At 31.6% G+C, this 12500-nt stretch overlaps 1 protein-coding gene and 1 non-coding gene across 2 annotated transcripts in view; one reads left to right on the top strand and one right to left on the bottom strand.

Moving 5' to 3' along the window:
* Positions 1 to 4124: 4124 nt before the first annotated feature.
* Positions 4125 to 9293, bottom strand: LOC122859930. The gene has a single exon (XM_044163612.1). The coding sequence runs from the start codon at positions 9291 to 9293 to the stop codon at positions 4125 to 4127; it is 5169 nt and encodes a 1722-aa protein (XP_044019547.1).
* A 2921-nt stretch (positions 9294 to 12214) lies between these two features.
* LOC122859958 overlaps positions 12215 to 12500 on the top strand; it is a 1937-nt gene continuing 1651 nt past the window's right edge. Inside the window, exon 1 of the ribosomal RNA XR_006374402.1 lies at positions 12215 to 12500. This exon is cut by the window's right edge and continues 1651 nt beyond it. This is a non-coding gene — a ribosomal RNA (small subunit ribosomal RNA).

Below are 12500 nucleotides of genomic sequence, written 5' to 3'. Positions count from 1 at the left end.
TATATTTATATATATTATGTGAAAAGTTACCATAAAATATATATATTGTCCATATGGCAGTGCTCTATGCATACCTCTATATAAAGAACCGAAATCAAAAAATTAATGGTCTACTGCGTTTCATTTAAATCCTATGTTAAATAGGCCCCTTTTTGTTGTTGAAACATACATGAATCTATCACGCTACTAAATACTTAAACAAAAAAATATATAAACAATATTATTTATTAATTTTATTAACAATTAAATATAAATTTATAAATTTTTAATTATTTTATTAACAATAAATGACAAAATTAACAATTTATTAAATATTAAAATTTTTAATACTTAGTACTAATTAATGTTTTTTATTAAAAAAAATTAAATAAACATAAAATATTATAAATAATTGTTAACAAACACTATAATAATATAATTTAATGTATTAATTAATTATTTATAATATATTTCATATATTTTTACCAATAATCATTGATTTAGTACAAAAAGAACATTTTATACTAAATCATAAAAAATCTTTAAAAATATAAAAAAAACTTTATAAATTATTAATACGTGTATATTTTATTAATTTAATAATAATTATAAACAATTTTTATAAAATTTTTATGTTTATTTAATTTTTTTTTAATAAAAATATAAATTAGTACTAAGTATTAAAAAAACTTTAATATTATAATAAAAATATTATTATTATTATTTTATGTTAAAATAATAATAAATAATTTATAAAATATATAAATAAACATATATTTATTATTAAAAGTTTATTTATTAACATAAATTAATATAAAACTTATATACATATATGTATACATTATAGGTAAAAGTGAAAAAATTTCAAAGTCCAAATTTACCGTTTTGTACTAAATCATAAAAAATCTTTAAAAATATAAAAAAAACTTTATAAATTGTTAATACATGTATATTTTATTAATTTAATAATAATTATAAACAATTTTTATAAAATTTTTATGTTTATTTAATTTTTTTTTAATAAAAACATAAATTAGTACTAAGTATTAAAAAAACTTTAATATTATAATAAAAATATTATTATTATTATTTTATGTTAAAATAATAATAAATAATTTATAAAATATATAAATAAACATATATTTATTATTAAAACTTTATATTATAACATAAATTAATATAAAACTTATATACATATATGTATACATTGTAATGAACCTATCGTGGATTCTTGATACTTCACGATAGGTTCAAATACCAAAATGTTAAAACTGGTTGCCGGCTCAGTTCTGGCAGGTGGTGCAGGGTTCTCCAGTTAAAAAAAGACAATACAAATCAATCAAAATTACAGTTTAAATTTATTAATGACAATAGATGAATCAGAATTCTCAGTGACAACAAAATAACCAGTCCAGTACGTCAAATTATTCAATTTAATTATTCAATTTTATTATGCAATTATAACATTTAATTATCCAAGTTAACAACCCAATTACAATATTTAATTATCCCAAAAATAGTCAATTTATCTCGATGCTTTTACTTGGTCTTTGTGAATCCCCGCGATGTCCGCGCCCAAGATCCCTGTATCCCTGTGAGTCCCCGCAATATACGCGCCCAAGATCTCACTCCTAATCTGATTAATTCTGGTCCCTTAATTACTCATACTCCGTTTCCAGTAGTAATTGTAATAAGTTGTAGACAGTCCGTTACCAGTACTGCCGCTAAGTAGTCCGTTGCCAGTACTACTGCCTGATCTATTTGTAGTCCGTTGCCAGTACTACCATTCACTCCAATTGTAGTCCGTTGCCAGTACTACCATTCACTCCAATTGTAGTCCGTTGCCAGTACTACTACTCTCTCTCTCTTACATGCATTCAAATTGGAACAATTTAGTGGGGGGTAAGTAATCCACGAGTGGATACTGGGCTTACCACTAATTGCCGTTCTGGGGGTTCTCAAAGTATGCCGCCGTTTCCAGTCGACAATGAGCAAAAAACCAGAGCATTTAATCCGTTCAAAAAAAGCCAACGTTTACTCGTCGCTCGCTGCCAGTTAAGCGCGACGGGTGTACTGGGCGGCTATGAAAAAGCCAAACGGTGCGTAGCCCCCTGGCGACGGACATCTGAACTATTATTTTTTTTTATACAATAAAATTTTACATGTATATATTATTTCATTATTATACTAATTTATATTTTATTATCTTGTGACACCGTCACATCCTCCCCTTTCTTCGCAAACAGATAGAAAAATACTTATTGTTAACATGATATATTTAGACTAACAATTACTGTGAGGGCGCAGCCTCTACGTTACGTCTTATTCTCTCCTTATTTTCTTTTTTTTTTCTTATCAATGATTACATAATTTTAAGGTGAGTAATGAGTACGTAGTTACTAAAAAAAAACTAAACAATACAAAAACATTATCAAAATATAAATGTGTGAGTACAATAAAACATATAATGTGAATATAATGAATATGTTGGTACGCAGATGTGTACAAAAAAACAAACAAAATTGACATTAGAATCCTGGAAAGATGTACTCTTGATGTTGTTCCGTGCCACGAAAATTGTCCCAAGCGTCCTTGGTGAGTCTGATGACTCTGACTCGTTGTCCTTCATCATTGGTCAAGTTATAACGTTTAGCGTGATTACCTGGCCAGTTCTTGATAAAGTCTTCACATAAGAACACCTTTATTGGTTTAATTGGGAAACCAATTTTTGCTCGGCACATTACTGAGTGATCTTTTGCTTCATCGAAGCCTGGTAGAATGCGAGCCTGAAGTTCGTGAACTGGAACTTCGTTTGCCCACACATTCAAACTATTAACTTCTATAGCCTGTGGTACATACTGCTGTTGCTGACGGTCATTCAACACGGATATTGGTGTAGGAACGTACTCAAGTGTTTCGTTTGGAAGAGGTGTGTTTAATTTAGAATTATTAATGCGTTCTTGCATCAACTGGTTTATTTTCTGTTGTCATTCAGCATTTTTCATTTGAGTTTCCAAGAACCTTTTATCTTGTTCTAGTTTTCTTTGTTTTTCTTCCTTTTCTTCTTGGACCAAACGTCTTTTTTCTTGTGCACGTTCATTGGTTTGTTGTATGGCCAGTGCAGCACGTCTTGAAGCTTCTTTTTGTTTAGCTTCTTGACGGTCTATAGCATTTTGACGCCATTCAACTCTTTCCTGTATTGTCATGTTGTCCCATTTGCTTTTTATTATTGGTATACCGCTCATGGTGATTATTTGCTGGCTCATATTTTTCTTCCGTGCCCCAGCAAACTTTTCGCCGAGAGGTATTGGTGGTATACCGGCTTTAATAGCTTGTTGACATGTTTGAATACTTGGTTCAGTTATAGTTACTTTTTTCTTGTTTTTATTAAGGTGCCTATCAACATCTAGCTTTACCGTTTCTACTTGGGTAACACGTGGTTTTGTTTTAATTGTCATTTTCTTAGTGTTTTCTTTTACTACCAGAGTCTTTTTCTTTTCAGGTTTTTTCTCTTTTCCAGGTTCATTTACATATTCAAGTTCATTTACGTTTTCAGGTTTATTTATATTTTCAGGTGTTGGTTCCCTTTTTCTTTTGATTCTTGGTAACATTTTTATATTTTCTTTTGTTGCTTCTTTAAAATTACTTGTCTTCAATACTGGGTGACTTGTTTTTTTTGTTTCAACTGTTTTTACTGGTGTTATTGGTGGCAATAATTTATTTTTTAATTTGATAACAATGTCTTCAAGATTTTTCTTTTTGTTGGTGATGCTTGATGACGTTTGTTTGACGACTGATGTTGCTGGTTGGATTGACGATTTGTTCAACGCCTTTTGCTGTTGACACTCCCAGACCCTGTCTTCCTCATCCAAAGAACAATTCATTTTTCTTTTATAAATACACGCGCACACACTTTAAAACAAATAAAAAAAAATACACAATGTTTACAATGTCAATGATTTTTTTTTTTTTTTTTTTTACAGTTTAATTAGATTGTTCATTTATTCTTGCCACATGTTCATTAATCTAACCTAAAAAACTTTTATCTCCCGTAAAATGTTATGCCAAATACCCAAAATTATTATACAAATACTTAATCTACACTTAACTATATTTATTTTGTCTTTTTTTTTTTTTTTTTAAAATTAAATTTCTTTTAAGTCTTTAATATGTACGTGTGATTTTTTCCCCTGATTGTCTTGGATTTCAACGCGCACTGGACTAATTATTCCTGTCACTTTATGAGGCTCTGAGAATTTAGGCATGAGCTTGGCACTTATTCCGTCGATGGCTCTGGAGAGCGGGTGCATACGGACGCAAACTGTATTACCAACTTGTGGACACCATTCCCTGTGTTTTTTTCGAAAATTCTTTTCTTGTGCTGTATATGCTTTAGCCAAATTTACTTTGACTAATTCCATGGTTTCTTCAAGTCTTGAAATTGCTATTTCTCGGTCTGGTTTTACATTGGGATTTTGTGTTTCCATGGTTTTACGTAATGTCTGAGGTTGTTCTAATTCACGTCCATAATTCAAATACGCTGGAGAACATTGAGTGCTTTCTTGTTTAGCAGAATTATATGCGAATGTTAATTCTGGTAAATATTTTGCCCAAGATTTTTGCGTTTTTTCAACGAATTGTGAAATCATTGTCTTCATTACTCGATTAACTCTTTCAGTTGGATTACATTGTGGTGAGTAAGGAGGAATTCTTAAATGCTCAATACCGTAATCATTTAAAACTTTTGCAAAATCTTTGCTTGTATATTGTGAGCCATTGTCACTTAACAATTTTTTTGGGCATCCAAATCTTAGTATTATTTTATCTTTCAATGCTTTAATAACTGCATTACTCGTTGGTTTACGTACTGGTATTACCTCTATCCATTTTGTAAATTTATCGTGAAATACAATGAAATGTGTGTAACCTTCTGACGACCTAGTGATTGGTCCGACAATGTCTGTTGATACGACTTCCCATGGTTCAGTAGCAACCGTGGTGCCCATTGTACCAACCTTGCCCTGTTGGCTTGGTTTAAATTGTTGGCATTTACCACAATCGTGAATAAAAGTTTTTATATCACGTTGCATGCCAGGCCAATAATAATTTAAGGCGGTACGAGCTATTGTCTTGGCAACTCCTAGGTGTCCTGCCGTCGGAGTATCGTGGTTTTCTTGTATGACTTTCCGACGTAGAGGTTTTGGTACACATACTTTCCAAGCTTCTTTGCGTTGTTCAGTCCAGCCAAGGCTAGCGTGAACATGTTTATACAGTAAATTGTCATTGACACAGTAATCAGGGTAATTTTCAGGTTTTGACAAGACGTTTTCCAACATTTCCCGATACCAGTTGCATTGTTGGTCTGGCTCGATTGCAAGTACGACTTGCTCACCTTCAAATTCCTCTTCGTCGTTATCGTAATCTATAGGTTGTCTTGATAGAGTGTCGGCGATGACATTATCAACACCTTTACGATAAATAATTTCAAAGTCAAATTGTTGTAAATAAAGTAACCACCTTGCAATGCGTCCACCTGGATTTTCTAAGTTGATCAGCCATTTTAATGATTGATGATCAGTGATTACTTTAAATTTATATCCCTCGAGGTATTGTCTCATCTTTTTTATTCCCCACACTACAGCTAAACATTCTTTTTCCGTAGTGTGGAAATTTTTCTCTGGTTTAGTCAATGACCTGCTGGCATATGCGATTACGTGTTCGGTTGACTTATCTTTCTTTTGTGTCAATACAATGCCTAACCCATCATCACTGGCATCAGTTTGTAAAATAAATTCAAGTGAAAAATCTGGTGGTGCGAGTACTGGTGCTTCAGTTATCTTGCTCTTCAATGTGTCAAAAGCTTCTTGATTTTCAGTGGTCCAGGACCATGGTATATCTTTTTGTATCAGTTTTGTTAGAGGTTGTGTTAACGTTGAACAATCCGGGATGAATCTGCGATACCATCCTATCATGCCGATGAAACGTCTAACCTCTTTTACTGTTTTTGGTTCTTGCAAGCTAGTTATAGCTTTGATTTTTTCTGGATCCGCGCGTATACCATGTTCGTCAACAACGTGACCTAAATATATTATACTTGTTTGTATAAATTTGCTCTTTTCTTCATTGATTTTTAATCCAGCGTTGTACAGTCTTTGTAAAATTATTTTCAAAGTTTCGATGTGTTCGTCTAACGTGGTACCCAAAATAACGATGTCATCCAGGTAAACGAATACATTTGGATCCAGATCAACACCCACCACCCGGTCTAAAAGACGTTGAAACGTAGAACTTGCTGAATGTAAACCGAATGGCATGACTGTGAATTGGAATAACCCACGATTTGGTACTGTAAACGCAGTGATTTCTTGGCTTTCTGGGTCCATTGGTACTTGCCAGTAACCATTTTTTAAATCGATTGTTGAAAAATATCTTGAGTTTCTTAGCTTATCCAAAGTGGCATTAATTTGTGGTAATGGATACGCGTCTTTAATCGTGACACTATTGACTTTTCTGTAGTCGACACAAAATCTGTACTCTTTATTTTTCTTCTTGACTAATACAACTGGTGAACTCCATGGACTGTTAGATGGTGTTATGACTCCTTCTTCTAACATTTTATCTGTTTCTTTATTAATAACTTCTTGCATGACTGGGTTACGTGGACTGTATCTGGTTTTTATTGGTTCAATACCAGGTTTCAGTCTCAATGTATGTGTTACCAAGTGAGTACGACCTGTGACATTATCAAATTTCTTTAATTCTTCTTGTATTATCTTTTTAGCGGTTTCGATACTGATGTTATTAATCATTGCTTCATTGCGATCAATGGTATTTAATTCTATTGTCGAACCAAATTGCAATTCTAGATTAATTTGTCTCAGGATATCGATTCCTAGAATTATTTGAGCTTTCAATTTTGGCATGACCAGGAATGAATAATTATCAATTTTACCGGCCACATTAGCTTCAATAATTATTTGTCCATCTATTTGTGCGGCATTGCCGTCTGCTACTGTAACACACTGTAGTGACGGTGTTAACTTAGCTAAGTTTCTTTGCTGGATGTTACTCCATACTGGACCACCAATGAAAGATCTACCTGCGCCAGTGTCAATTAACCCTTTATAACTAATGTTTCCAATTATTACATCAACAAATATTCGGTTATCGTCCACGTATAAAACTTGCTGTTGACTCGTACTTGGTTGTTGCTTCGTTTGTTGTTGAAATTTTGGTTGTTGCAATTTTGGTTGTGGTGGCATTGATGGTATTACATCTGCTGGCTTAAATATTGTTGCAGCTGGTGACAGTAGTGAGTTAGTCTGTTGTTTTGCTCGTTGTTCTTGATTTAATTCGTTTGTTTTTACGGGTGGTCGTGGTTCTCTAGGACAACCACATTCTTTTGTCCAGACTCCTAACTTCCCACATTCTATACAGAATTTCTTGACTGAGTTTCGGCAGTCTGGTCTTCGATGACCACGTTGACCACAACGCCAACAGCATTCAAACTTGACAAATGGTGTGTTCACCAAGGCAGCCACTTCATGTTTTTGCGGAGGCTTCTTTTTCTCTGGTTCGGCCTTTACAACCGTTTTATAATTTTTCTCATCAGCTAATATTCTTTCATATTCATCAGTTAAACGGATCAAGTCATTTATATCATAGATATCACTTCGTCTGATATATCTTTTGTATTCTGGACGTAGATTTCTCCACAAACGGTCTAGCTGAGCTGTGTAATTCATACCACCATGTCTTCTCATCAGTGTTTGTAATTGTGTCACGTATACTTTTGCTGATTCATTACTTGCTTGGACACGATTACGTATACGATCTTCGAGTTGCATATGAATATCACCTGGGGCGAAATATCTCTTCAAGTCATAAGCAAATTCCTCCCAGGTTTTCCACATTCTCATGTTATTTCTGTACCACTCACTAGCTTTGTCTTTTAAAAACATTGGTATGCCTTTAATTAACTCTTCTTGGGTTAATTGGTAATAGCAAGTTACCTCTTCAATTCTTTCAAGAAATGACATTACAGCATCTTCGTCTCCGTTGAACGTGATGTTCCACTTTCTAACTTTATCCATGATCCGACTCTCACCACGCCATCCGTCTTGATAGTCGTTAGGTCTTCTCATGTCATGATTGATCATTGTTTCATAGTTATATCTTGGTCTTGCCTCATAATTGTTATCTGAGTAATATTCATAACCATTATTGTGTTGATACTTATTATTTCTTGGGTTAACGAAATTTGTATCCCTAAAGTGACTAGGTCTTGATATTTCTTGTGGTCTTGACCGTTGATCTTGGTAGATACGTTTTTCGTTTTGCGTATGCGTTAGTTGTATTGGAAACGCGGTACGTTTCCTTGAGGCATTTCTTGATTTCGATCCGTAGGATTCATAACTATCTGATGATGAATCTCTTGGATATCTTGGTTTGTCTTGGAGATTTTTTTTCTGGTGTTGCGATCTTGTTCTTGATTCAGCATGATCACTGAGATATTCTTTATCATAATTAGTTGGTGATCCACCTCTAATATATTCACCCTGAGGCCTGGAACTGTTGACATGATCTTGTCTTTTGTTGATCTTGCTTGAGTTCGTTTTTGGCACAACAGGTCTTCTGAATTCATTAGAGTTTGATTTCATGTTTGATTGACGATGTTGAATATCTTCGTGTTCATGTCTATGTACTTCAGCTATTGTTCTTGTTGTTTTTTTTTGTGATCCTTGGCTCTCAGCCGATGATCCATTTTCGAGTGATATCCAATAGCTATCGTTACGGTTATTTCTATTATCTGAATGATAACCACGATTGTCGGTTTTATTCTTTCTACCAAATTGTGGTGTCGTTGGTTGACTTGGTGTGATTATGCTGGTTATATTTGGTTTACCACTTGGTATTTTGGCTTGTGACTCGGTCGTTGATGACAACAACTGGGCCGCCTTCTTAAGCTCTTCTGAGATTATAAATTTTCTACTTGTTCTGTGACTTCTTCTTGGTGACGTTCTTCTTGATGTTTGATTGCTCTGTTCGTGGTATGAACCATCACCATTATCAGACATATGTTCATTTTCAGCTTCTTGATCTTGATCTTCTTCATCATTGTCATCTTGACTTTGAATGAAGTCTGGTGCCATAACGACAAAAGGTGTTTTATTTTGGCGGTGATAAGAACGAAGAAGACTGGCTAGAGCTTCCTTTTTCGCGTTTGGTGGAATCATGATATCACGAGCTTCTAACTCTTTAATCAATTCAGGTTTGTTCAGTGTCGACAAGAAGACTCTTTTACCGTCGGCCATTTTGAAAGTACTGGTTCTGGTTGAACAAGATTCGACCACGTAATGTATTCTCAGATTCAGAAGTTAACGAATTTGCAAGTGTCTAATTTATTTAGCGGTTTCAAGTGTCTCGGTTTGGGCGCCAATTTTGTAATGAACCTATCGTGGATTCTTGATACTTCACGATAGGTTCAAATACCAAAATGTTAAAACTGGTTGCCGGCTCAGTTCTGGCAGGTGGTGCAGGGTTCTCCAGTTAAAAAAAGACAATACAAATCAATCAAAATTATAGTAGAAATTTATTAATGACAATAGATGAATCAGAATTCTCAGTGACAACAAAATAACCAGTCCAGTACGTCTAATTATACAATTCAATTATTCAATTTTATTATGCAATTATATTATCCAAGTTAACAACCCAATTCAAATTACAATTTTTAATTATCCCAATAATAATTAATTTATCTCGATGCTTTTACTTGGTCTTTGTGAATCCCCGCGATGTCCGCGCCCAAGATCCCTGTATCCCTGTGAGTCCCCGCAATATACGCGCCCAAGATCTCACCCCTAATCTGATTAATTCTGGTCCCTTAATTACTCATACTCCGTTTCCAGTAGTAATTGTAATAAGTTGTAGACAGTCCGTTACCAGTACTGCCGCTAAGTAGTCCGTTGCCAGTACTACTGCCTGATCTATTTGTAGTCCGTTGCCAGTACTACCATTCACTCCAATTGTAGTCCGTTGCCAGTACTACCATGCACTCCAATTGTAGTCCGTTGCCAGTACTACTACTCTCTCTCTCTTACATGCATTCAAATTGGAACAATTTAGTGGGGGGTAAGTAATTCACGAGTGAATACTGGGCTTACCACTAATTGCCGTTCTGGGGGTTCTCAAAGTATGCCGCCGTTTCCAGTCGACAATGAGCAAAAAACCAGAGCATTTAATCCGTTCAAAAAAAGCCAACGTTTACTCGTCGCTCGCTGCCAGTTAAGCGCGACGGGTGTACTGGGCAGCTATGAAAAAGCCAAACGGTGCGTAGCCCCCTGGCGACGGACATCTGAACTATTATTTTTTTTTATACAATAAAATTTTACATGTATATATTATTTCATTATTATACTAATTTATATTTTATTATCTTGTGACACCGTCACAACATTATAGGTAAAAGTAAAAAAATTTCAAAGTCCAAATTTACCGTTTTGTACTAAATCATAAAAATTCTTTAAAAATATAAAAAAAACTTTATAAATTGTTAATACATGTATATTTTATTAATTTAATAATAATTATAAACAATTTTTATAAAATTTTTATGTTTATTTAATTTTTTTTTAATAAAAACATAAATTAGTACTAAGTATTAAAAAAATTTTAATATTATAATAAAAATATTATTATTATTATTTTATGTTAAAATAATAATAAATAATTTATAAAATATATAAATAAACATATATTTATTATTAAAAGTTTATATATTAACATAAATTAATATAAAACTTATATACATATATGTATACATTATAGGTAAAAGTAAAAAAATTTTAAAGTCCAAATTTACCTTTTTGTACTAAATCATAAAAAATCTTTAAAAATATAAAAAAAACTTTATAAATTATTAATACGTATATATTTTATGATTATAATAATAATTATAAACAATTTTTATAAAATTTTATTATTTATTTAATTTTTTTTTAATAAAAACATAAATTAGTACTAAGTATTAAAAAAAAATTAAATACAAAAAAAATTTTTAATTTTCATTATTTATTATTATAATAATAATTGTAAATAAATAAATTAATATTATATTATTAATAAAAATGATAAATAATAGTGTTTTTATATTTTTTACTTTTTAGTTTTTTTCAAAGTCCCGTGTACCGTCAAGATTTTATGTATGTTTCAACAACAAAAAGGGGCCTATTTAACATAGGATTTAAATAAAACGCAGTAGACCATTAAGTTTTTGCTTTCGGTATTATAAGGAAGAGCGCTTAGAGCAGTGCGATATAGACGTTTTTCATATATATTATAAATTTTATAGTAACTTTTACCATATTTTTTATATGTATAATATTCATACTCGTAAATACGCAAGTATTCATTCATATGTATACTTAGTTTGTTTTAGATATATATATATATATATATATATATATATATTTATTACTTGCTCGTGTTTTGTATGTATATTTTATATATATATATAAAATATGGTTAAATTTATTATTTATTTTTTTATATATATATATAAAAAATTGTTCTTACTACGAATATCGTTTATTGTTTCTATAAAAGTGTCTCATGTTATTTTAAAATAAAACACAACATTACCACGGGTCGATGTCTTTGACTGAATGGCTCTTTATGTGGTACCCGTTATAAACGTTTTAAAATAACAAATAATTATTTATATGTAAAAATATAAATAATATATTGTTGTAAAAAAAATTTTACTGAGCATCAACTTACTCCATTCCGAGCAAGAATATTAAATATTTTACGTATTTACCATGTCGAATTATGATAAAAAATTTATCTAACGAAAGTTTAAATTTAAAAAAATATGAGAGAATGTTTGAAATATAATCCCATTGATTTTTAATAACATAAGATTTCTGCGCCTTGAGAAATAGGCTGAGTAGTTACTTCTTATTAAAAAAAAATGTATTGAAATAAAATGCTTTTTCATACATAATTTTAATATATAAAGAAAATATTATATATATATATATAATATAGATAAAATAACGTATTGTATAAATAATTATATTATTTAATATTAATATTTTATATAATAATTATTATACAATATCCAATATATTTTTAATATTTATTTATTAAAAAATATTGGGATAGAGGAGTATATTCGTTTGTGGTGATATATCATCCTTTAATATAATTATAATATATATTAAATCGAAGCTCCCTGGTTGATCCTGCCAGTAGTGATATGCTTGTCTCAAAGATTAAGCCATGCATGTCTCAGTACATGCCTAATTAAGGTGAAACCGCGAATGGCTCATTAAATCAGTTATGGTTCCTTAGATCGTACCCACATTTACTTGGATAACTGTGGTAATTCTAGAGCTAATACATGCAAACTAGAATTCCGACCAGAGATGGAAGGAATGCTTTTATTAGATCAAAACCAATCGGTGGTATATAATTTATTATATATCCATCGTTAATTTTGATGACTCTGAATAACT

The sequence above is a fragment of the Aphidius gifuensis genome, linkage group LG6 (assembly GCF_014905175.1).
Source record: "Aphidius gifuensis isolate YNYX2018 linkage group LG6, ASM1490517v1, whole genome shotgun sequence".
NCBI classification, from domain to species: Eukaryota; Metazoa; Arthropoda; class Insecta; order Hymenoptera; family Braconidae; genus Aphidius; species Aphidius gifuensis.
Note: the sequence above shows the minus strand (reverse complement) of the source record. Positions and strands in the feature narration are given on the sequence as shown.

What these genes read in the sequence shown, in the direction of transcription:
- LOC122859930 (XM_044163612.1), bottom strand. Translation starts at nt 9,293, where the DNA reads ATGGCCGACGGTAAAAGAGTCTTCTTGTCGACACTGAACAAACCTGAA.